Source organism: Hylaeus volcanicus, chromosome 4, assembly GCF_026283585.1.
Source record: "Hylaeus volcanicus isolate JK05 chromosome 4, UHH_iyHylVolc1.0_haploid, whole genome shotgun sequence".
Lineage (NCBI taxonomy): Eukaryota > Metazoa > Arthropoda > Insecta > Hymenoptera > Colletidae > Hylaeus > Hylaeus volcanicus.
In genome coordinates this window covers 10,967,333-10,994,342 of record NC_071979.1, presented here as the reverse complement: position 1 = coordinate 10,994,342, position 27,010 = coordinate 10,967,333, and the positions used below count along the sequence as shown (strand labels likewise).

Below are 27,010 nucleotides of genomic sequence, written 5' to 3'. Positions count from 1 at the left end.
TTCGCAAACGTCTGTATGTTGTGGCTCGAACGTCGCAGACTTTACCAGAAAAAAAAAAAATACCGAAACGCTCGCAACACCAGCGTGTACGTTTCCAACGAATCGGTAGATAAATTTCATTATAGGTTGCATAAATATTTTTTACGGAAAATTCTCAGCGTGCATTCGTAACGAATACAAACTTTGTCCATTATTCGAGACATTTGATTCCGAGTTAAAATTTCATCCATCTCTGGCTTGTATCTAAATTTCTAAAATATCCTCTACGTTAGATTTCTCGTTGAGATAATTATTAAACAAAAAGTGAATTTATTTTTTACCGATTATATGAATGTGTTATTTAAAAGAAAAAAAGAAAAAAGGGTAGCTGGAGAGTAAAAAATGTTTTTATCTTAGATTTGAATCGGTATAAGTTTACGATGGCTTCCTATAATGTCGAGGTTCGTTTGATCTTTTCGGTAGCGAGGCTCGAACCTCGCAGACTTTATCGAAAGAAAACACTAAAACGTGAGATTAGCAGCGTTTACGTATGTTGGTAGGTAAATGTCATCGTTTGTCGCGTAAACATTTTTATGTACACTCGAAAGATTCTCCTACGAGAAGACTGAAAATGGTAGATGTGTAATCGGCGTTTGAACGCGCACATTTGAAATGCAACATAAATTTATTAGAAAAATATTATTATTATTATTATCGGTTTCCAGTGGAGGAACAGAAATTAAACGTTTTCTGTTCGTCCCTGTGTTCGGTAAATTACCCGCTCGTCTGTTCTTCTCTTGTACGTTACATGCCCTCTCAGCCGCGTATTGCGCGTTCAATTGTCGACACGATCGTATGCACGCTTATTACGCGTCGCGCGCCTCTGTGAAACTGAATGCTATGCATTCGTTGAGGCGTTAATCGAGCGATTGCTGGCGGCGAAAGGGCACAGCGCTAACCGATTAACCCTTGCTACCCCGAATTAATTATTTTACAAATTTTGAAAAAAAGTTTAATACACCTACGAAACAAGCATGGTTTTCGTACCGTATCCATTTCAGAGTCATGCAACTTGTGTAAACAACGTTTCTTTCTATTATTCCACGTATTCACCGGCTAGTCCCACGTAACCGACAACCCGTCACTGGGTTCTATCCCCGACTTGTCTCGCAAAGATTGACTTGCCCTCGGCACGAATGCATTCGTAACAAAGAGATGCAGATTACGGATAATGGCCGTTCGCGAACGATATATAGAAATGAAATGTTTATTCGTTAAGAGAGGACCGATAAAAATTCCATAGAAAACTGTTTAAAAGCGTGTACATCTATATCACCGTCCAAGTCTGCTGGTTCGACACCGAAATTAGGACACGAAATGTACAAATGTCGTACTGGTACACGTTTATTCGTTGATTGCATTTACTTAATGTCTCTTAACGAGAGAAAAGAAAAAGAGGCAAAGGAATAGGTCAGGAAAGAAAGGTACAAGTTCGTAGGGTGGGTTGACTCTCGCAAGCGCTCATATAAGACTACAAACATCTTTCCTGGCAGATTGCAAGGGTTGCAATCCCAGCTGATTCTCGATGCAAGTCCAATTTCAATTCTATTCGATAGTCGATCCATGCGATCCCGATACCAGTTGACGATAGCTTTCCCTCCCTAACTTGGCGAAGAGATTCTTTGCGAACAGAGTTCCCGATCCTCACCGCGTTACGGCAGCAGTAGCAAAAGTCGTACCACGTGTACGACGTCTAGAACAGGACACCGATCCTCGGAGTGTTCGCGACGACGCTACACGAGCCGAGTCCATCCTGGACTCCGTCCTGGGCCACTTCCGTTGATACTAAACGCTCGTTTGCTCCCTCGCGAGTCTCTGGCGCATAGTTAGGCAGGCACGCGCGCATACGCGCGCTCTCTCTTTCTCTCTCTCCCCCCTCCCCCGTTGAGCGAGTGAGCTCTCTATACGTGTACGCACGCGAAGACTTCTTCATCCGCGTTCGTTCATTCAGAGTTCACAGTCAGTCAGTTACTAGCACACCTCCACCGATCAGCTGATCCCGACGACGACGGCAGACTGCGCGTCGCCAACCCCTCCGCCCTCCTTCCCTTCTTCTACCCGATCTCCCCTTCTCCTCCTCCTCCTCCTCCTCCTCCTCCTCCTCTTCGTCCACCTCCACCACCTCCACGTGCTACTACTGCTACTACTGCTGCTACTGCTGCTACTGCTGGTGCTGTTCCTGTTCCTGTTCCTGTTCCGTCCCCTCACCCCTACGTGTGGACGATCAGCTGACCGGGAACTGTCAGTCGTGTGCCGTGGGCCAGCGAGTTCACGTGACGGTGGTGCTCTCTCCGCGACCCAAGTCGATTTCTGCACTACAGGGCCGCTGCTGCGACGCGACGCAACGCGACGCAACGCAACAAGACGAGACACTGCGCCGTTATCGTGGTTGACTCGAATCTCGTCGACGCCGACGCCGACGCCGCCGCTATGAACCGTTGCGAACCAATCGGGGCGGGGGTTCGTTTCGGTAGCCTGCTGTTAGGAATTTTACCGGAGAGCAAAGTGAATATAGACTTGTAATCTGTCAAGGCACGTCGGCGATTGCGAAATCGAAATGGATCGCGATAATTCGCGAGAGAGAATGGATCAAATGCCATCGTCCATCGCCGCTTACTTGGCGATATTCTTAGAACAGGATTCTTGGCTTCGTTCCCTGTGTTCATTTTGGATCGTCGCCTTTGGAATTCGTAATAACTGAGTGATTCTCTGTATCGTCTCGATCTCGTGGATCGACGAATCAGCGGCGAAACTGGCAAGTGTTGCAGACTGGCAAGTTAACAGAAAACTTTTCGTTCATCTATACACCAATACGGATGATATGGCGAGTAACGCGTCAAAGTAATAATACCAGGATAAGCAATCCATTTAACGATGCGAATTTGTAATTATCGAATCGATCGAAACGCTTCGCAAGGGGATTCCCGATCCTTTTCGAATATTACCATCATCGATATTAGTTTGACATGCGCAAGGATTTATCATCTTTTCCGCGCGTGTAACTAGTAACTATTAACTACTTTGCAACGTTTACGACTGGTTCGTGCACGGTACACGATGCTAGATACTGGTTTTACTTAATAGTCGACCAGAGATAAACGCGTTGCGTTGCTCGTAATTCCGAGCCGGTTCTCGATCCCCCAGACAGTAACGGAGAAAGATTGAGAAATAACGCCGAGGCGAATTCGCGTGTATATTTATGCGCTTTGCTTTCGGAGGAAAAAATCAATTCGAACGATCGTATTAGGACTATTCGGATAGTCGACGAGTATCGTAGCGGTATGGATAAAATTGGTATCGCTGTTCGGCACCGCTACTCGAATATCGCTTTTGGTGATACGAGAATTAGATCTGTGAAAACCAAAATATAGATTTCCATTAAAGAAAAGAACGCAACTATCGATGGCACGGGCACGAAGTAACGCACGATTGCAGTAAATCGAAAAAAGCATGGCAAGATAGAGGAACCAACCGGGACGAAACGCGGAGAAACGCGGTAACAGAAAGAGCAAAGCATAGTCGCATAGGCGCGTAACGGCTGCGACGGCGGCGGCGGCGGCGGCGGCGACGGCGGCGGGTGGCTGTCGGGTTGGTGCAGCAGCAAAAGGGCGAGAGGTGGGGGGAGAGAGAGAAGTGTGCGAGAGGGGGTGGGAGAGAGAGTAAGAGAGACCATGTCCTACCCCAACGGAGACCACGTGGCGGCAAAGACACTTTCATCGTGTAGTCCCTCGCCGGAACCAAACACGTGGATACGTTCGACGCTCTCTCGAAGAACGTCCCTGCGCGCGTGCGCGGTGTAATTCATACTGTCAAGGTCAAGCAAAGTCGCGCGATTACAGACCGAGACACGGATACCCGCGCGTGTGTGCCGGCCACTACTTCTAATCGGCGCCAGTGAATCGCGCGTATCTACGTTAACCGGTGTGCAACGGCAACGGCAACGGCAACGGCAACGGCAACGGCAACGGCAACGATAACGATAACGACAACGACAACGATCGGGGTTCCCTTCTTCTCTCGGATACGAAGACGGTTCGCGCGGTAGCCTTCGAAAACCGTAGAAATTCGATAAACGGGTATACCTTTCTTCGGACGCGCATCATGTCCTAATTACGCTGTAAAAATCTCTCATAGACGGCCATCGAGTCTCACGGTGCAAGATAAAGTAGCTGAAATTGTTACGAATTAGCCAACCGCGTGACGGTGATTACACGTTTCTACTCGTACCCGCGTAAATAAATGATAACGCGTGGACATTTCCACCGCACAATTGCAAAAGGTTAAAACGATTTTACTAAAGCGCGAGTAAGATTATTGCACGTGGTGTCCGATCCAAGAGATAACAAACTGAAATAAAAGAAACGTAAATACGGTCCGTTTTACGGTTTAACCGATTCTTATCGGGCATTCTACGCGCCATAGGATTACAAACGATTTATCACGCACAAATATTCGATTATGTCGGATTTATCGCAACACGTGGTCACTCTTTTCTTTTTCTTGATAAAGAACTACCTCAACTTGGATAACCTTTTGTTGGAAATGAATAAAGTTGATATGTTAAAACCGATGATTGATCAAAGTGTAGTCAAAGAGTACACGAATTTCCCTAACGTACTTTGGAAATAGAATTAGAATTGGTATACCTCGAAAGTGGTGTTCAGCATTTTATTCAACGTTTACCGAGGCATTACGAATAATTAATCGGAGGGCAAGGTGTTTTCGTTTAACTCTTTTTGCGAGCAACGTCAAGGAACTTGGCAAAAAGTTGTCGTACACCGTGACACTTGGACAATCGACGTTTCAGCGTTATACACGGTACGTTTGATCGATCGGTTCTATCGGTGCACGTCTAATACGATACACGCCCAATTCCTGACAGAAGATAGTCCGTTAATTTGGAAAGCATCGATAAATTACACGATACCCAACGAGACGTCAGGCTTAGCTCGCTCGATCGAAACAAGCCATAAGAAAGGAAATTCCAGCAACGAGTTACCAATCAACAGTAACTAAGGATTCAACGAATATTCGTTTCAGCCTGCGGCAAGTTTTTATTCGATCAAAGGAATCTCCACAACGAAGGAAACTGCAGCAAAGAATTCCTATCGAGATTCAAAGAGAAACCTAAAAAGGATCCACTCGCGTAATTCGATTAAATCAGACGCGTGTCTTTGCTACAAGCTACACGAAATAGTAGCCGTGTTCCGTATCGACGTTACAAATGATTTAGGTCTGGTTGCATAATACCGACTCTATCAATTTCAGCTTTTCGCGTTGTCAAATGTCGCGGCAATTTTCACAATCGTGATCCAGATCATTTCGACCGAGGAAACAGATTTCGGACCTCTCTTTTCCTCTTCACCCACTTTAATCCAAACGTTTTAAATTTCTTACACAGTTTAAGTTGGCCGATTAAAACGTTTCGCCTCGTTTAATTGCATCGCAGCATTATGCAGCGAATGCTTGATGAATCGTAACTGGGGAATTTTCTAAACCACTCTTAATGTTACAAAATAAAAAATATATCCGTGTACCGGAGATGGGTAACATTTTACGTTAATAAAATTGTAGCTTTAGTCGATCCAACAATCGCACCGAATACAGGACAAAGAGTTTATCTTTTTTTCTCGCTATTCGATATCTTTACTCGGATCCAAATTTTCCTCGTCTCTGCTATGTATGTTTTATATTATATTGTATATATACATTAGGAGATAATGTTACCCTTATTAACACGATATTCGGAACATTGGGAGCAGATGGTGGTAATATCGACAGCTTATCTGAGCCTAATGGACACGAGCCTCGTTTGAAACGATATCTGCTTTTTTCAGTAAAACGGGGATAGCGTAAATATATGTACTACTAAACTAGCCACTAGCTAGATATTAATATGTTAACGACGTACACCATGAACGTTTAATTAAATAGATAGAAAGACGTAATTCGGCAGGGAAGATGACGCGCCAGAAAATATTGACACGATGATTTTGATTGATTTCTTTCCGTTCGTGCCAGTCACGTTCATTGACTGTCGGATACTTGGTTTCCGACGCCGACGTCAACGAGCGTTCGTCGAGCGGTTTTTCTTGAGGCCGATGATGTCGCGAGGTCGTCCACGGTGGGGCGCCACATTCTCGATTCATAAGGTTGAACGTCGCAACGACGAGAATAGCAAAGAAACGGGCGCGGATCCAGAGAGCACTGACCCAGTATGTCCGTCCGTCGTCGATTTCACGATTCTGTTCCCCCGCTCCTCTCTTGGTTCGCAACAAATGCGCCGTGCAATAGCGGGACCAGCTAGCCGTGCCGTCCAGACGATATTTCGTTACGTCTCTTGGCGATTACTCGACGCATGTCATCTGGTGCTTGCCGGTTGATTGAATTTTATTTTATTCGAATAATTAATACGAGGCGACGCCGACGAGACCGAATCGTGTGTTATGTGGCGCCACCGCATACAAATAAATCTGATTCGAGTAACGCTTCTAATTTATACCCGAGCAACGAACGACTCTTTGTCTGTTAAAATCGTTGTTCGCGATCAAATCTTGACGATTTATTCTTCGTTTGAAATATAATTTACACAACCCCGATCTCTGACCACAGATTATATAAAACCAAATCTTTTTCTCTCTGTGTCCCTCTTTCCTGGAGACGACACGTGTGTTTGAGGCTCGTAACACGAGTCGTCGCGTCGGTTATTTTTTTAACGCGGCGGCAGCGACGGCAGCAGCAGCACCAGCGATGAAATTTATATCCCGTCGGGCCGTTTTATCTCGTATCCCGCTACCAAGAATTCCCCTTGAAACGCGATGGATTGCACTCGGTATACTCGGTACAGCACACCAAACTTAAGCAAATTTGAAAACATAATTGAAATATTCCCAAGGTTACGGAAAAATTAAGTAAATTATCGCGTAAAACACTTAATATTTCGCCTCCTAATGCTATTTCTTCCCGCCCCCTTAAAATGGTATTTCGAGTAACGTTAATAGTAAGTACGGCCAGATCTGCGGCACACGCACTCTCGCTGCAAACGAGATCTGCCTGGCGGCGCGTGAGCTTTCATGTCTGTTTTGCAGGTCGAAACCGTAAACTCCCTTTGGCTGGACGCCGAGTCGTAAAAGAGCCGCTGTCGCCGCGCTTCGAATATTTCCACGTTGATCGCGATCGCTTCTCGGTACTCGTAAGCGCGTCGCATCGCGGTTTGATGTTGGATCACTCGGCGCTACGAGATCGCAAACATGTCATAATCCGCGTCGATGCACATCTCTCTAAATTACAATCGAGTCTCGCCTGGATACTTGTTAACAAAAAAAAAAAAAAAAAAAAAAAAAAAATCATTTCCGACGAGACAAGTTATCCCTTCTTTGGCTACGGTCTTTGATTTATAGTCAATCGTTATTGTTTTATGTTTCAGGTTAATTCCAGAAACGAGTGGATATCGCTATGCGAACAATTCCATCTACCTAACGGCTGTGTCAACAGCGGGGTTGGCCTTAAACAAATTTACCTTAGGTAAGTATCTAAGACGCACTTCTACCATCGATCAGCTTATTTTAGATACTGTCAGCGTCGCGTCGTACATCATTCGAGAAGCAGGTGAATCGCAGGTGCGACGCAGCCCCTTAGCGCAAAATCTACTTTAACGGTCAAAGACATCGCGTTACATTTTCTGGATATCTGGTCCCTCGATCTATCGAGAACTTGTTATGCTTTCTCTATCGTGGTTCTTGTTCGGAGAAAAATTTCGTAAAACCAATTGAAAATTTGATGATATTTTCTTATGATACGTACCTTATATGTAATACGTAATACGGGTAATAGGAGAAAGACTATAGTTGCGCAGCGAATAATTGAATTTCGTTCATCTTGTTACCGTGGAAGATGGTATTACGGTTTGCAAATCCTTCCAACACTGACATTTTCACCCGGCATCGATACGAATCGACGCGTATTGCCAAGTTGTCGGTTCAACGCACGTTTCTTCGGCACTGTTCACTTTTCTTTGAAATTTCTTTGAAATCGCGTGCCGCCAAGAGATACGCATACCATCCGTTAGGGTCAGTTCTCGATCGAGGAAAAAGCGTCAGCCCCGGATCGGGATACCGACGAAATAGGCGCGAGGCGCCACGCAAGATGGAAACGGGGATTCGTGGCAACTTTCCCGGCTAGACACCCCCGCCCTCTCTCTTGGTCTCTCTCATTGTCATAGCGCGATGTTCCATTATGTCTGACGGTCCGCGAGCGTCTGCAACAGTAGGAGAGGCAGCGACGTTTTGCTGCCGCACGGCCACCACCGGCGTATCGGCACTCTGGTACCTACGCCCCACCACCATTTTCCGTATCGTATAGTACGTACGTTCGTTCGTTCGTTCGTTCGTTCGTTCGTTCGTTCGTTCGTTCGTTGGTTGGTTCATTCATACTCTGGCCCCGCTGACGATCCCACGTGCTTCCTGAGTCGCTGTTCTCTCCCTCTCCCCGGTTAAGCTCTGTGTGTGCAACCTTGTTACCGTGCGCCGCTTGCAAACAAGGACGCGGTCAATTCTTCTTTGCCGCGTCCTTCGTATCTCTTGGCGTCATTTTGTGTCGTATCCACGACGCCGACGCTTCCGCCACCCCTCGCTAGTGGACAAAAGTAACGCACTCGTCTGGTCATTGTCTTCATCTATTCTGCTTCGTGCTTCGACGTAGTAAAGTCATTCTATCAGCGTACGCCGTGGCCCTGGTATCGTTACTTGGCGATTTTTAACCCTTTCGCGGATCGACAGTTTTACACTGTTTTTTACGCTATGCGCGTCACTTTGAGAACTCGTGTGTACGGTACAGCTAAGGTTAACTAACGGAAGGTGAATGCAACGTCAAGGTATTCGATCGAGATCGATATCGATTTAGATTCTATTCTATGATTCTCGCGACACAGGAATCTTTGGGTAACGTCGATTTGATCGCGCGTCGTCATAGCTCTCCTTTATTTCTTACCGTTTGAAAGCTACCGAAACAATTCTCGACGCACACGTATCTGACACGAGAAACGTCCGTTACCCTGATACCAAATGCAATTCACGTTGAAAGTTTACATCGCCGGTAAAGAATGTCGGTAGTTGGTGGTGGTTACAAGGTGTATCAATGATCGAAAATTATTCAATTACTTTCGACTCTATACACGAATCTCGAGGATTTCCCGAGACGGCCGCGGAGATCGAAAAGCCGACTTTCGTTCATTGATAGTGAGGCGTCGCAGCCAAGACACGTGACCGTTGGCCGGACCTACAATCGCACCACCGGCGCCTAGTAGAATAGACGAAGAGAGCTTCGTACGGTAGCGATCTACATATACGGAGCGTGCACCGGCCACCGCCACAGTAGCAGTCAAAGTGTCTGTGCTCAGTCTGCACCCAGCAACGACCAATCAGGCTCTGACCGGGTGCTCCAACGCCTGCACCTTCCGTACTCTACGTTGGTGCATGAATGGATCCGCAACACCTACCCCCACCGCTTTCTTTCGCCCACCCACGACTCTGTGTATCTCTCTCTCTCTCTCTCTCTCTCTCTCTCTCTCTCTCTCTCCCCTTCGCTGTCTCTCTTATTATTATTATCATCATCGTCACTCTCCTTCTCGAGTCTTTTCTCTGTCTCTGTTTCTGTTCACAAGCTACCCCATTCGCGCGTTGGCCACCGAGTTCGTTGTACTCTCGACTCTCGACGTTCAGTCTGTCGGTCGGTCGATCTGTCGGTCTCTCGCGGTCGACCCAGAGTTTAGTAACTCCGCGGCCTCATAGACGGCCGCCCGGTTAATACCGTAGCGGGACTACGCGTGCCCCGTCTGGATCGTAGGTATCGGAACTCGCCGCGCGATAAGACGACGGCCGACGTCAATCGGCGGGAACCGGTCGCTATGTGGGCTAGACGACGAGCGCCGCGATCAACGCTCTTTGAAGAACCGGATAACGTCCTCGTTTCGGTCCAAGGTATACAACACCGAATAAATCGTACAAACTTTCCTCCAGTAATCGCGTGTATCTTTGTATTTTCGGTAATAGAAATCTGATGAAAGATCTCCGTAAACCTAGCGTAACGAGATACGATAAAATGATACCTTGTTGCAGGTATCTGGACAGGTACGAGAAGGTGCATTTCCTAGGAGAGGACGGTCAGCAAGCCGACGACGATGACGAGGACTCCAGACACAGAAAATGGTCTGCCAGGGCATTACACTCCGTTCCTCTTACTTATAATCATCATCAACATAATGTCGCAGGTAATCGAACCTTATATTTTTCTGTTCCCTTTGCATTTAATTCTCCAGGTCCGTGCATTCTAACGTTCGAGGCTGTTGGAAGCTTCCGTGTACGAGTATAAGTTGTCTTTCTTTGAAGAACGATCATCACGCGTACAGATACATCGGGATAGAAATCAGCTCTAGATACGTGGAAGGTTAATAAATGTAACGTGATAAAGTGACGAGTAAATATATTTATCTAGAATGATAAATGATTGATTGCAGAGGCAATTGGAATTCATTTATAAATCATTATTTATAACATTTACATCGCGCACGTACACTTGGGAAAAAATCGTGAAAAGCCAATAACGCGAAGCTCGCGTTTTCCTGTAGAGGGAGGGAAGTGACCTTGAGCGACCAATATCTTCCACCTCTACCTCGACCTCCCTGTGCAAGTCTAGACCGAACACGCTTAGATCCTACTCCACTTTCACCGTATTCCCACATCCCCATCCAGCCTCCAGTTTCTCTGCGATCACTTTCTTTGCACGGTACACGGATAGCGAAACCTCGGTGACCCACCGTGTCTCCGATTACATTTTTCTCACGCATACCCATGCCCACGGCGTTGGCTCAACTCAGCCCGTTCAATTTACGATCGTTCCACGATCAACCGTTTTTGCCCACTTATGCTCGCCGCGCAGTGCATTTCGCATGCAGGTCCACAGCCTCGGACGACAAACAAGAAAAACGAAACAGAATGTGGAATTCCGAATTTGGTATCGGCTACCAAAGACCAAAGCCAGCAGACGCGATATCAAAATTAACCCTCTGTTCGTTTTCCGATTCGTGGATGTTCTATACTCGAAACTTGCCCCCTTTCTTTCACTTAGGCATCGTGACATCGTTTCCAATTGTAAGAAACATCGGGATCGAATAGCAACCCTGGTCATTGGTGAAAACAGGTGAAAGCCCCCGAAACTTGTTCCCCCAAAAAAGCATATCGGTAAACGTATTGGCCACCGCGGAGCACATGTGCGCGGGACTCGCCGCTATAAATGCGCTGTATGCTGCAGCACGTCGAGGCGGCAACGGGTTATTGACGTGGCTCTGTGGAGCTGTTGTCGGGGCGAGAGAAGGATATAGAGATAGAGAGTCAGACTGGCTGGGAATAAACGCGCGTATACGTGCAAGGCGATACCGATACATGTTTATACGTGCGTTGGTGTACAGAGGTTACCGATATGCATCTATAGCTATCGCATATATTTGCGCGGTACACACGGCCGCGCGACCGTGTGTCACGAGCGAGAGTAGAGCGCGCGCAATGTGCGCGAGATCATTTAATGGGCAATAATCGTGACACACATAGAACCGCGCATCACCTCCGTAGCCGAGCTATGACTGTCGGAACGCCGCGCCGGGTCTATATTTTGCGCGCATGCGCGCCATTGGCTAACGCAGCTTCGTTGCGTCCCCACTCTTGTCGTTCTTCCACGCTTCTTTGCCCCATGCCTATGGAGCGATACGACCAGACCAGAAAAACGGTTTGGTCCGTCGAACGCTTTGCGTACAGCTTCGCTTTTCGCTACATAAGGTAATTTCAAAGTGAACGCCACTCTTCCTGTATAGACCAGGCATAGCCAACTTTTCCTACCTAATATCCAATGTATTCAAACAGGTTGCTATTACATATTCCATTTATTTGTAATGATAATAGTGCGATACAAAGCTTAGATCGAGACAAGTAGAGACGTACTTAACCTCTAAAGAACCTTGCGTCGAGACAGTGGACCCCTTATGTTACGGTGCAAGTCGGCGATCATGTTTTCGTGTTTAACAACCGCAGGTATTGTCGAATCTACGTACGAGCACACTTTTCCAAACGCTGTTATTTATTAAACAGCTAATTCAATAATATGTATACTTGTTATTGTAGATTAGAATACAAACAAGTATGTTTCTCGAAAAGCTAATGTAAATTGCTAAAGTTACACGAATATCGCGTGTTTCGTATTTTTGTATCGTCACCGTATAACGATTTTCACCGAAAATTGGTTGTAACGCAATTTTCAAATCGCCTATCGGCAGCGGTGGTGTCATTTGCGCCCGATGAAATAATGGGCGGCGTGCGCCGCAAAATCGATGCCGCGCTTAAGGAGCTTGTATCCATGCACAAAATTCTACCTTGTTTTAACGTTGGATGTGCTTGTTCATACGTAACGTTTTATCGAGGCGTCCAAGTTCGCGTGACGCTCGTGCTAAACCGTTCGTTAAGTATTCGCAACGCGTAATCATTGAATTTGTAGTTTGACGATGCCTATAGTTTCGCACGCGCGTCGTTTCATTCGTGAGTTACGTCGCGGTGACTGCAATTTATGCTCATTCCAAATAAAGACGAAGAAAATTCTTTATGCGATTAACGAGTACAAATATTAGGAAAGCTCTAAAGAAATGTTATCGTCGTTATAAACATACGTTCGGGTAGATAAAGAGTTTCTCGTTCGGCGATCCCAACGAAAACGTACGAAAAGTAACTTTTATCGCGTGTTCGATCACGCAAACCGTAATTGAATATCATCGACGAAAAGCGCGCGAGTCACATGATCCCGTTGTCATGTCAGGTCTATTCGTCACAGTCGAATCTATTACGCATCGCGATAGAGAACCGAATACAGAACACGAGCGCGAAAGAAAGTGGTAAAGTAAATAAACATGGAATGAAAGACGGTGAAGAACAAAAGATGAACTGTGGGAAAGAGAGGAAAGGAGGAGGTGGCAGAGACAGAGAAGGAAACACGATGCGAACGTCACAATCAATAAGCGTTTGCGGGGTTAGGTGTTCCGCGAGTCCTCGATCCTCTTCCCAGCCGTAATACGGTACGGAGTTGTCGGCGCATGCGCGATGCTCGCTAACTCCCGATTCCGACCCCTCTTTCCAAACACCAACGTTTTCAGCTCCACGCGCGCCCCCCTTCCGCTCCCGCATTTTTACCCAATCACCAGCCCTCCTTTCTCACTCGCTGCGTCGCGTCGGCCGAATTCTCCCGTCATCCAGGAGGAGTGAGGGGACCTCCCCGACCACCTCTTGTAACGCTTAGACCGCGTGTCATCGATCATCGATGCACGGATGCTCTCTCTCGCTGCACACGCTACCGCGGCATATAACTCGTTACAGCGTTCGTCATCCTTCGCGTCGACTGCCGTTCTACCGAGTTCAACTCGTAACCGACGATTTATCACCGTCCCTATCTACGAGTAAATAATGGTTAACGGGCTTTTCGAATAAAAATTAAGCTCGGTATACGCTAGGGAACATTTATTTATTTAAAAAATACAAAAAATAAGTAAATAAAAAAAAAGATACGTTATTGGGCAGCCGGCGCTTGTGCAAAGAACCACGCGTTGAGGATGGAGAGTCTCGTTTAATCTATAAATATTCCAACAGTCGACGCGTCGACCTCCCCGGTTCTGGATTATTTTCTTGGAATATAACAAAATATAATATTATTTCCACCCTGAAAATTACGTTTGAGCTTCGATAAATGTAACGCTTAGGAATAGGTCTATTTCTTTGAAATTGTTCCACAAACTTAAAGGGGTTAGGAGTCAATTAGCTTCGTCGCGTGCACAGACACAGCGCCTTCTGTCCACCTTGCGCATCATGCGCGAACCAAATGTCTTTAACCTCGTCGAATTCGTTGCTTCTTGGCATTTCCAACGGATTTACTACTGCTGCCCGATCGATCGGTCTTTCGTTATTACTCTATCGATCAAATAATCGTTTAATTAATTTTTTTCGTGACTTTGCCATTCTCCGAAGTCCTAAATCATGGAGCGAACGCCTATGGTAGGTTATGTTACTTCGAACCCAGGTAGATGTAAACTTTGACCACGTAAACCTATTTAGCTGAGCGATTAATATTTTATCGATTTCGGTAGCGCACTCGAAACTTTTAATTCAATTTCTCCTTACTATTTATAAGCAATAAAGTTTAAATTATTCTCGTATCGCTTATCGGTTTCATTGGTAAGGCCGTTCATTTACACGCGAGTGCATCGACAGGCCGCAGGAAAAGAAAAGCAACGTTGCGGTGCGTCGCGTCGCTTCGCGTCGTTGTTATCGCGCCGAAGAATGGGAAATAATTCCAGTTGCGTATCGAATGTTCCATGTTGTGTTCGTTAACATTCAACGATAGGGAGAAAAACGTACATCGAGACAATTAATTCTCAAGTTTCTTTTTTGAACGGTAAATCTGTAAATACCAAGAGGACGATGAACCTTTTGTCGCTACTAGAGAAACACCCACACCACCCACCTCCCATCCTTTTCAAAAAAATATAATCCACTTCTTTTCTAAAACGTGTAATACGTGTAATAATTCTATTTTTAAATCTTGAAAAGCAATAGACGCTGAAGGTTAGATGTGTTAAAATTCAACGAAACAGAGGTTAGGTATATTTACGTTAAAGACTCGGAACTCGTGCATCACGAATTTTTATATTGGAGAAATCGTAATTTGACTCGACGTTGTTATTTCGCATTCCGTTTAAAATCAAACACCGAGCAAAGTGGCATAACGGACAAAAGTACAGTAACGACGGCTGATAGGGGTTACACGAGAAGCAATTGCGGTTATTAAATGCGATCCAACAGGTCGTGTATCGATACGCGAACGTACGAATCGAACGCCAACTTGGATTTTATTTTTCAACGAGCATAATCCACCTACGTAACGTAAGTATGTTGTGGCGATAGAATGAAATTTCTCTAGATAGAAATGTCGAGTAACGTATAGCTGATAAACGAAATTACTATTTTGCAATATAACCTCCAATCGAAGATTCGGCCGATACAACACAGGCTCGATATCGATATCGATTGTTACGAACGGTTGTAATCTAGACAAAAGTTTGAAAAATGTAGAAATTGTTCGCGGTATACGGGAGTTTATTGTATTTTCGTTACTGGGTACAAGTGTGACCCTGACCGAGACATAACCTACTTACGGCCGTGATTTGTCGATCACACCAGTTGCATCTTCCAATCTCCTTGCGTGTACGAAAGAATCTCTGTGTCTTTATATCATTGACCAACTCGTGTTTTTTACATATCGAGCAAAAATACTTTTTCAATAGTCGAAGAATCGAATTGATTGTAATTTCTCGAGGGATATCGAGGCATTTGTGTAGATTTGCTTTTACTCGTACATCAAATAATAGCATAAGTACACGGATAAAGATTTCTTTGATTGTTGGATCATTCGATTAAAGGAAAAAAAGAAATCCGTTTAAAATTGGTCCCTTAAGAGGTAAAGCAAAGTATCGTATATCGTGTACATCTGACGAGTCAGATGTAATAATTAGTATAGTTAATGTTTATGGTAATCAAAATATAAGATTATTAAATTTAGCGTTTTAATGATATTTCTATTTATAGTATTATATACCATAACATTGACTTATATAAATAATTCAGTAAAAGTCTTGTTAAGAAGTTTCATTAATTATTTTCATATTTATTTATTATTAAAATATGATTTTTTTATTGAATGAATTATACTTGAGTCAATTTTAGGTATAAATATTTATTCTTACAGACTTTTATCCTTAAGCGTTATGATTGATAGTTGTATTATTTTAATTTTAAATGACATTTTATATGAAAAATTTTGTATTTCATTATTTACTATTTTATTAATAGTTTTACTTATAGTTTTTTTGTCCTTGGATTTAATAAATTTTTATTTTTATTATGAATTTAGTTTGGTATTAATATTTATAGTTATTATATATTGAGGAGCTGGAAGTATTCGATTAATTTCCAGCTATTACTTTATATTTTATACTTTATTTTTTTCTTTACCTTTATTAATATTTATTTTTTATTATTCTTTATTTTTTAATGTAAACGTATTTTTCATATTAGAATTTAAACTTAACACTAATAAACTGACTTGAGTCAGTTCTTTTTAACCAGTACACCATGTACTTTAAGTACAGTTGACATATCGAGTTGATACAATGTTTTCAGAATCACTTCGTGAATACAATGGGCTTTCGTCGGACCTCTACAAGCCGTGCAACTACGATAAGCTTGCACTCTCTCTGCTCTCGCCGCTGCCCAACGAGCAGGACTTTGCCATCAACGTTTGCACGTTGCTGTCGAACGAGGGCAAACACATCTTGCGTCTCGACAAGTATCCCCGTCTCGTAAACATTCTTCTGGCCCATGCTGGTGTGTTCGACTCGCCGGGCACGCGGCAGCTCTTCATCGAGGTCTACTCCCGCGTAAGGAATTACTCGATCAACTCCTTCTGGTCGGACGTCCTCGACTCTCAGGACGTGATAGATCTTACGAACGAGAGGACGTTCATGAAGAAGCCAAACGCCAGTCCGCAGACCTTTTCCAGGCGGAAAATCTTGGAGAAGGAGAAGCAGAACAAAAGTGCCGCGCCAACAGAGAACGATGAGGCCTCTACGTCGATGGACATTGACGGGGTAAGGCTGAATATAATCATGAACCGTGTTCTCGATAACTAACAGATTCTGTTTCCAAAGGAAACTCGACTCGATGTTTGCTGTACTCGATCATTATTCGGTTTTCCGTACATTTTTCAAACAGCCAGTTTTTCTTTTCTTTTGAATCGCGAGAGTGCCGACGAGGTAGCAAAAAGCTTGTGTTGCGGTTCTAGGTGCTTCCAGACTGTCCAAGATTGGATCCGATCGGATCTCTTCAGGATGAGAATTTGAAAGATCTGAACCAAAACTCCATAAAGTTTGAGGAAGAGGACAGAGACTTGTTTTGCGTTGGACGAACGCTAGGAACGCAGGATCCTTATGGGCAACGCGTGCTGCAAATTGCATCGATTTTACGAAATTTAAGTTTCACCCCAGAGAACGCCGCTGTATTGGGAAGGAATCGGTGTTTTCTGAGATTCGTATTACTGTGCGTGAGAGCGAGGTGGAGTAATTTGCATCAACTTGGCTTCGACATACTTGGGAACATAGCAAACGAAATAATCTTAAAAGAGGCTGGCGAAAGGATAACGGATGTCGTGTTGTCGTGTGTGGCCAAGGGAATTGAATCCCAAGACAGGTTTATCGTTATTTCCTGTTTGGAGGTGCTTAATAAAATTAGTCAGCAAGACAGCAACGAAGAAATCGTTACGTTTGGATTAGAGGACAATGTTTATGAACTTATATGCAGGTGATTGTTTTGTAAGAAACTTGACATGTAACCGTACATGTAATCCGTAATCTTTATTTTCAGTAAATTTATTTCGATAATCAAACTATTTTCAATTTTACGGATATACTGCACAGTATACATATCTATACGTATAATACGCATAATTTGTCATGGTTTACGTTTGTTTGCAGGTTTTTAGCTCTGAACGACATAGCTCTTTTAGTGTATACATTGGAATGTTTGTACGCGTTGACTTCTTTGGGTGAAAGGCCATGTACTAGCGTCGCGCGGGTACGCGGAGCTATCGACACGTTAGTCGCCCTAGTAACCGTAGAAGCGCAAAGCTACGGACCGAAAGCTTGTATTTTGATGAGAGTGATCGAAACAGTGTCCACTGTAGCGGCACCGCCAAACACTACTCAAAACACTCCGGTTACCGCTGCTGCTCCAGCTGTAACAGTGTCGGCGTCTGTACCAACTACTCCAGCAACGATTACAGCGTCGCCAGCTCCTGTTAGCCCAGCACCGTCGCGACCAACCACGCCAGCTGCGACTTCGACAAAGTCTACAACGCACAGTACGTATAAAGACAAACAAAATGCCTCGTACGATTCCAACACACATACGACATTGTTTTTTCTTTTAATCTGTAAACAGAAGCAGTGGAGACAAACAATTCCCTTCAACAGCAACATGCACACCAACAAATCATACAGGAAAACGAGCAATTTGCTCTAGGTTGGTTGAGAGCTACCTTTGAACCGGTACCAGGTGTACGCATAGAACAAGAAGAATTGTACAAAAAGTACCTCGGTTGTTGCACAAAAATTGGCAGAAGAGGGGTTATCGCTCCTCTCCATTTTCCAAGATGTGTTAGGTAGCTATCCGATTTCTTGCAGTTGTACAAATTACATTAGCCTCGATACCGATTCGATTCGACTCGACTCAACGATATATAAATTCATTTGTTGCAGATCTGTATTTGGTGGAACCGTTGGACCAAACCCATTGAAAGGTGAAACAACTGGTACTCAGTATTACGAAGGAATCAGAGTACGGGCCACACCTCCCCAAGTAACTTATCCGAGCCAAACTGCGGTTGGGACTAACACAGCTCCAATTCCAGCAACCAACGCAACTCCAGTAAAGGTGCTTCCCGTACAACAGCGTACAATCAAGAGTATAAGTCCTGCTCCTGATAGCACGGCCCTAGACAATCCTGCATCTGGGCCTCAAAGAACCCTTGCCCCAGCATCACCCATCCTGAAAGCCCAATTATCTGCCCCACCGAAACCACCCTCCACTACTTCAAACATTTCGAATCAATCCCAAAATCCAGTCACCAAGGTTGATTCTAAAAGTCAGGTGGGTCCAAGTCCTAGCTTTCTACCATTCTCTCTCTACCACTCATGACCTCGAATCTTATTTTGGTTATGGTTTCACCACGCTACTATAATAATGGGCTTTCCTTAACAAAATTACATTTTGCATGCCTCGGATCCTCTGTATCCCCATCGCTACACATGCATGCCGATGAATACAAACAATACGTACATACCGTTCTGTTCAGTCTAGGTTATCGAAACAACTTTTTATTTGAAATTTCTCTCATTTTTACACGTACCGAAGCTTACAGTTCCATCCATTATATTTTTATCGGTAGTAATTACAAATACTACTATGCATATTATTATTTGTTTTCTGTGGACGACAAGCGATATACGTATACTATTCGTTCAAGTAGGATATTAACTAAGAAATTTTATTATTGCATGATCGAAAGTAGATTTTCCGTCGCAAGTACATACTTTTTCATTCGGACTTTTTCTAATCGCAATGTCCATCTGAGTATAATAGAGTATTTTTTCTATTTACATTCTTATAATAATCGTTAATTCTATTCTTTTAAGTGGCTAATTCGACTAGTCTTATTTGATTCATATTATGCTTATCGTTAGTAACGAATACAATGTTACGAGTGTTTAACTATTATGTCGACAACACGTAATGTCTTAAATTTCATCGTTTTCATAAGCTGATGATATTGTACAAATTTCTTCATTTTCTGCATTTTAAACAAGTTTAGAATCGACATTAAAAATTATTCGAATAAACATAATTAACATAATAGTAATATACTCAACAAGTAGAGTGATACAAGTACTAAGCATACCGTTCAGCTTTGTAATTTCTATTTCAATGAAACAAACTGATGCTTTTACATCGTAATACTTATGTTGTCATATAATCCACCGTAACGATATACTGTATTCACGTTGCGGTAACTGTTGTTGATCAGGTGTCGGTATCGCATCCTCATCTGAGTCAAGCGTTGCTGTCTAGTGGATCCCAAACGCAACCGCAACAGCAACAGCAACAGCTGCAGCTGCAGCAAGTACAACAACAATCTCAAACTGTCCAGGTAGTTGCAAAGGAAGATAACCGAAGTGGTACCACATCCAGTTCCATAATAAAAAGCCTTCTGGCTACTAAGGTAACGGTCAGCAGCGACTGCATGCCCAGTACTGCTGCGACTTGTGTGTCTACCCCTACTGCCTGTGTAACAAACACTACTGCTAGCATCGCATCCAGCATCAGTGCCAACCAGCTAATAACCAGCAACCAGGTATCATTGTTGTACATTAACAATGAAAACTGTAGTAATTATTTGTTTTCGTTTTTTTAGACTTTTACTCGAGTTTGATACAAAGTGTTTCTTTCTTTCTTCTTTTTTTTCTTTCCTTTCTTTTCTTTTTTGGACGAATACGTGGTCTTTTCAAATAAGGTATATAATAATTATAGTTTGTTTTTGAAAAAATGTTAGCCTCAAATGGAACTGTAAGAGTAACTGCAAGTTGATCGAAGAAATGGTAGATCGAAATTTAAGATGATTCAATTTTACATTGTACTAAAAGCATTTTAATGTTTACGTTTCGAGGTAGATCTAGATAATAGATTTTTGCCATGCGACTTTTTATTTTTAAACATGAATTTAAACCGAACCATCTTGGATTAGTTTATAATCCAAGTATTTTTCAGTGGAGTGATTTCTGAATCGAGCAAATTTATAATTAATAACGTTTCGTATTTTACTAACAAAAGCATGCTGTTTTCGAGTTTGAAATTATTTTTGGCCCAACAGTAGTCGAAAGAAACCTATAATATAAAGAGAGGTTCTCTAGAATATTAAACTGGATAGCAAGTTTAAATTCGTATTCGGTTCTATAGGTAGCACAACGCCAACAACAACAGAGGTTACTGCAACAACAGTTAACCAACGTATCACAGCCATCCTCGAATACAACCACATCAACAATACTCCCAAAGACTCCCATTAACTCGAAACAAAAGCCAGCTATTACACCCATTCCTGCCAAAAAGATACAAAGGCTTAACGGAGCCAAATTTATTATGACTAATAACTGCGACAAGGTACGTTATACATATTCTTTGTTCTTCTAAAATCACCCAAGTTTGCCAGAGAATACGTCTATGTAAAACTTTCTTCTTTCAGACTGAAATAAATGATAATGAAAATGTCAACCAAATCGCAACATCGACAACTGCTTCCACCGTGGTTATCAATTCGACGGAAAATCACATATCGTCCACAATTAAAGTATGTCGGCCTCCAACAACAATTACAACCACCGCGAATAAGACAAACCAACGTACCACTTGCACGTCGATCGCCGAGGACTCGGACTCGACCAACAATTCTTTGGCGTCTAGTAGCGGTATAGGTGGCAGCAGGGATTGCTCCGGTGTTGGCGTCGAAGAAGAGAATTCTCTGACGAGTTTCGAGGGAATCCTCTTAAACGGTGCGCCGAGTAACATGGACATAGACGTACAGGAGGACGGATCCTCGAAAGACTCGTCTAGCGTAACCTCTAAAGAGAAGCCGTTGCAAAGTATGATGCTTGCGGACCTGCTAGAGAGAAAGGTCGAAAAAGAGCCCATCTTGAACGGTGTTCTAGGGAAGAATTCAATCAACGAGAAAGGAATGGATCTGGTAGAGAACCATATCAAGAAAGTGTTAAAAGAATCTCCAACCGACATTAAAGTAAAATCAGAGGTAGAAGAAGGTAACGTTATACAAACGGAGGTGTCCGAGGACGCTCTGATCGAACCCCCAAGGGGAATGAAAAGGGCGGCCAGCGAGTGTGACGAGATAGACGCGAAGAAATTAAAGTATTCCAACGGTACTATGTCGCCGGATCCTGCTGTTGACTCGACAACTGCCGAATCTACTGTCTCGAGTATAAAGTCTGAGGAACAGGACGACGACAAGGACAGCGAAAAGGCGACCGTCTCGTCTACGGCTGCGAATCTTTACGCTGCCCTGGCTGCTGACTGTATAGAAGACGAAACCGACCTTGACGAAAATGTGAATGTGAATGTGAATGTGAATGTGAATGTAAATGTGATCAAGGAAGAACCTACGATAAAGGAAGAACCTCATATATTCGTCAATCAAATCAACCAGCAACAGCAACAACCGTCGCAGCAGCAAGCGCAACAACAAGCGTTGCAACAACCCCAACAACAATCGTTACAGCAGCAGCAAACAACGCAACATCAATTGCAGCAACAGGCTCAACAACAACTGCACCAGCAAGCTCAACAACAACTCCAGCAGCAGGCGCAACAACAACTCCAACAACAGGCGCAACAGCAACTCCAGCAGCAGGCGCAGCAACAACTTCACCAGCAGCAGCAGCAGCAGCAGCAGCAGCAACAACAACAACAGCAGCAGGCACAGCAACTACATCATCAGCAACAGCTGCAACAACATCAACAGCAACAGCTGCAACAACATCAACAGCAACTGCAACAACAGCAGCAACATCAACAACAACTTATCGTCGCGGCTCCCAGGCAGATAGTAGTACAACAAACGTTACAACCCAACAATCAAGTGATCATACCAACTTCCGCGGTAAAGGGAAGACAAACGCAGTCTCAGCCGCAAGTTCTCTTGCAGCAAGGAGCCGGTGGTCAGTTACAGTATGTTGTTTCTGGCGGAGTTCCTGGTCAAAATTACGTTTTGGCTCAACCGCAGACGACGCTGGTTCAGGGTCAAGCGCAGACCGTTTTGGTGGCTCAAACGACCCAACAGCAGGGAACGGGCGCGAAAACGATTATTATCTTGCAACCTCAAACGGCTGCTCAGCCCACTCAGCAAAAAATGGTGGCTGTTACGCCTCAGGGACAGCAAGTGGTCGTCACGCAAGTATCGCGCCCTATTCTGCAGAGTCCTGCTCTGGGGAACATACCGCCGCCGTTGGTTCCAACGTCGGGCACAATTCCACAAGCTTCCATAATAGTGAACAGTTCGGTAGCACAAACAAATCCAAACACAGTGACCGTCACGATCCCTGCGATGGCTCAACAGACGCCCGTGTCGACGAGTGTGCCGTCTAGAGTCGTGACGCCTACTCCCGCGTCGACGCCACCGCCTACAAGACCAACGACCCCCCACCAAGCTGCTGCCACGCACGGATTGCCAACGAAACAACCAGTTAAAGTTATAAAGACTGTCAGTTCCTCAACCTCCACGGAGCCGGAATCTAAACCGTCTACGAGTCAAAATCTGCCGGAGAACAAGACTATCACTATCAAAATCGATCCCAATGCCTATTTATGCGAGTGGCGGGGATGCTTGAGGTAATTACCAGTTTGAATTTTTTCATGGCTGCTTATACGAACAACACGGCAATGACGGTACAAATTCTTGTGTCTCTGCAGGCAATTCAAGACACCACACGAAGTTTACCTTCACGTGTGCGAGGCGCATTGTCCAACCAGCGGAGAAGAAATATTGTGTCTTTGGGCAAGTTGCGATGCCTTGAAAAGGCGTAGGTTTTCGTTAATGACGCACTTGTACGATAGGCACTGTAACGCAGACGTAAGTACGAGTTACTCGTTCTATTCTACTGTTCTTGAACGATTCGATTAATCCGACGATTGGACATCTTTGCAGACCATGTCGATGAGAAGGAAGCAGTTGACGGTAACCGGGAAAACCGAAGTTTCCACGTCGACGACACCGACTCTTCATCATCCTGGCTACGCACCGAATGCAGCATTCCATGCAATTAAACGGCACGCTTTGGAGTTCGTGAATCCGAAGGAATTGATGGTTAGTAATCACTTGAAACGGTACATATTTGGTCAGAGTAACGATAAAATTTGTTCGGCCATAAGCTGAGCAGTAAAATTTGGTAAAGCGAGACAAAAAATACAGAGTACTTCTCTGACATGGTGGTAACGTAATCGATGATGTTACACGAGATAGCCTATGAGTTAGCACGAACGATAATAACGCATTCGGCTATAGAATAATCTGCATCGATATTTCGGAGAATCCTTTATAGTCCCATGGTTCTTAGAGTCTATTGAGTTTTGTTAATGTAATGAAATTTCTTATTCTCTTGGCAAAGCAGCAAAGGCCGACCAAGCCCGCTGCAGCCACCACAAGCTCTTCTTCCCCCAGACCTGGGCAAAATCCGCCACCAGAACAGGTAAAAAACGTGTTCAGAATTCAAAAGGATTCACGATCCATACACAGCCACAGCCCCTGTGCGCTGTTCCTGCCGCCTTATATTTTTTTTTTTTGCGCTTTGTACTCCTTTTGTTTCCGCACCGTGCTGATTTACATAATACATCTTTTTCTCTCTCTTTTTCTCTCTCATATTTTTTTTTTTTTTTAAATTAATTTTTAATCTTTTACACGTTTCGTTATATACATATATTTTTTTAGCATGGAGTTCATATTATTTTCATTTCGTAGCTAGCGTCGGCTATAATTCTATGTGTTCACGCAGTTGAAGTATGCGTGATGGACAGGGTGTTGGTATAATGTTTTTATTTTAAGTGGCATAACGTAGAATATATTTGTTGTGCTTTACGATACATAGGAGGATACATCATCTTTGAAACATTCATCTTGTAATTTGAGAATTTTTTATTTGAACATTGAATGGGTTATAAATTGCGCTTGCACCCGAACGCAATAAATATCTATTTTTACGCTGGGTACGCTCGATTCTGAGAACATTTCTCAGGATACTAGATTCCGAGCGGGAGATTAGTCTGTAATTGTACGATTACGGTAACTTATGATTGTATAGTAATGAATATACGTTTGTCTTGTGAACATGATGCAAGATATTGACGAATGTGAAATATTGTTGGTTGATATTGCATTTTTAAATTTTACTGTGAGAAGTAATTAAAGGGACACCGTAACAAGGAATTTTTTTTATTGAAAATTGTTAAGGACGTAAATATTCTTAACGTTATTAAAAATTTTAAACTTGGAAATAAGCATTTATTTAAAGAATACATGTATGAATGTCTTGTGTTTGTATTTACAAATGGTTTCAAGCGAGAGTACTTTTCTTTTTGTTTTCACGTAGCATGCTGTAATTAATTTATTTTATGCTAAAATTATTTGCTATGATCATTCAAGATATGTACTTCACGATTTCATAAATTCGATATGTTACATGAATTCATATGTAAAAGGTAGCTTGATGTTTGCTGTATCGAAGTATAAATATGGAAAGCCAGTGGTCTTTCTGATATATTATTTCACGTATATTCGCCGAATCACAATATTTGTACAATATTTCGCTAACGTTTAAAATTGTTGCGACTAATTACTTGAAACGTCATCGAATAATCGCTATATCTTTGTGTGCATACATTATACATTTGTTCTGGCATTAATTAAGACTAGTGTGACTAGTTAGTTCATTTTGTATATTTTTACTTTGATACACAATCGAGATATATTCTCATGGTTACATTTCTAAATCGTTTGAACTTTTTTTCTCCAACAGGACGACAACGAAGGTCCAGTGACCAAAAGTATTCGATTGACAGCAGCTCTTATTCTCAGAAACCTAGTCATATATTCAACACATGGCAGAAGGTGAAATTTTATCTTGGTACTTTCGCAGCGGGTTTCTGTTTGTATTTACGGATTTCTCTATTGTTTATTTTTCTTTTCAGGCACCTTAGAGCGTACGAACCACATTTGGCAGGTGTGGCATTGAGTAACGTGGAATCATCGAGAACAATCGCACAAGTTTTGTACGATATGAACGATCAATGTACCAGTAGCCATAGGTGACCTCTCGAACCAGGCCTCTAAGAGAAAGCTCTTTAATGTTGCGAGCAGCGATCAACCTGTTTATTTTGAATCTTAGTGTAAAGTGAAAGAAAGAAAAAAAAAACAAACAGAGAAGTAATATCGTAAGGTTAACAAGATTTACAATCGTGATTGCAATGAAAGAACTGTGTTTGTGCGTTTAAAACCGAGAAGGAAGGAACGGTCAAGAGAGGAGAAAGTACTAAGAGGAAGAGGATGACACGGCAATGTTCCATATTATTAAAAGAGGCCTATAAACTTACTAGGCAAGCCGATTTGCCGATTTAGACTATAATATAATGTACTGTAATTAGTAACCACGAACGAAAGACAGTAGTTGAAGTGACGCGGATTCAGTGATAATGAAAAAAATGAAAAACAGAAAACGAGATAATATTTCAAATTTAATATTAATATTTATTTTCTCAACATGAAGCGGAAGAAATGTTTTTAGTAATCGTGTACAAAAAAAAAGGGCGAAGAAAATACTTTATGGACGTTATAGTTAATTACAATCAATATTATATTATTATATTATATTATTATTATTAATTATTATTAATATTATTATTATTGTATGTTTTTCATAAGTCACCAAGAAAACCTAGATTGTAAAGAAACCTTTTTATGAAATGTATTTGCCAGGAATTTATCTTTCTTTTTTTTTCTCTTTTTTTTCTTATAATTGCATATTGCAATTACATGTCTATATTATCGTCTCTCTTTTGTTTTATTATTGAGTAATTTTACTGTCAAACGCGTGTTGGCAAGGTAGTCGCATGTAGCGTGTAAACGTTGGCATACACCGGCCCTCGAGTCCATCGTGTCGATCTAAGAATTCCTCTTCTGCTTTAAATCAGTTTCTAGCTCGGGAATTTCTAGCCGTATAAATATTTGGAAGATCTATACTTGTCCAAAAATAAAAGTCTATATTTAGGGTAGTCGTGTAAACGTATCTTTAGTTCTCTTTAAAATGTAAAAAGTGTTATTCTACAAAGAAACAATTTAAAAAAAAATTAAGATCGCAATATAATTAGAGTAAACTAATATCGACTCATAAAATCGATACCAAAGGTATAACTTAGTACTTATGAAATTAAGTGTGTTAAATTCTTTCAAAACGATATCCAATGTTTTAAAAAATTGAAAAGAACCAGGTGAATAGAAATAAAATATGGAAACGCGAAGTAAAGCATTCTTAAACTAGTCACGAACTGTACATTGATAATTTTTTTTTTTTTTTTTTTTTAAATATTTCACGATTCCTATTATTATATCGTGGCGTTGATTAAGAAAATATTTGTTTCTTACTTTGTAAAATGACATTTTTCTAAGCATTGAGGAGGCACTACGTGAAAAGTTGAAAACCTTTTGGTTATGTATACATATA

The 27,010-nt window shown here is 42.7% G+C and overlaps 1 protein-coding gene across 6 annotated transcripts in view; it reads left to right on the top strand.

The window, feature by feature from the left end:
* The window catches only part of LOC128875872 (AT-rich interactive domain-containing protein 2), a 35,980-nt gene extending 9,641 nt beyond the window's left edge, over nt 1-26,339 (top strand). The window contains exons 1-16 of one of the 6 annotated variants that reach the window (XM_054121835.1): nt 6,378-6,417; nt 7,466-7,563; nt 10,155-10,306; nt 16,305-16,771; nt 16,966-17,480; nt 17,654-18,039; nt 18,120-18,339; nt 18,437-18,827; nt 19,762-20,088; nt 20,691-20,894; nt 20,977-23,129; nt 23,211-23,370; nt 23,446-23,604; nt 23,909-23,986; nt 25,310-25,401; nt 25,482-26,339. In XM_054121835.1, the coding sequence (XP_053977810.1) occupies nt 16,646-16,771; nt 16,966-17,480; nt 17,654-18,039; nt 18,120-18,339; nt 18,437-18,827; nt 19,762-20,088; nt 20,691-20,894; nt 20,977-23,129; nt 23,211-23,370; nt 23,446-23,604; nt 23,909-23,986; nt 25,310-25,401; nt 25,482-25,602 (4,932 nt within the window). In that variant the 5' untranslated portion in view covers nt 6,378-6,417; nt 7,466-7,563; nt 10,155-10,306; nt 16,305-16,645 and the 3' untranslated portion in view covers nt 25,603-26,339. Of the gene's footprint in view, nt 1-6,377; nt 6,418-7,465; nt 7,564-10,154; nt 10,307-16,304; nt 16,772-16,965; nt 17,481-17,653; nt 18,040-18,119; nt 18,340-18,436; nt 18,828-19,761; nt 20,089-20,690; nt 20,895-20,976; nt 23,130-23,210; nt 23,371-23,445; nt 23,605-23,908; nt 23,987-25,309; nt 25,402-25,481 lie in introns of those variants that run through there. The other 5 variants (XM_054121833.1, XM_054121830.1, XM_054121834.1 and 2 more) reach the window with 5 other exon arrangements.
* The last annotated feature ends 671 nt before the right edge of the window (nt 26,340-27,010 follow it).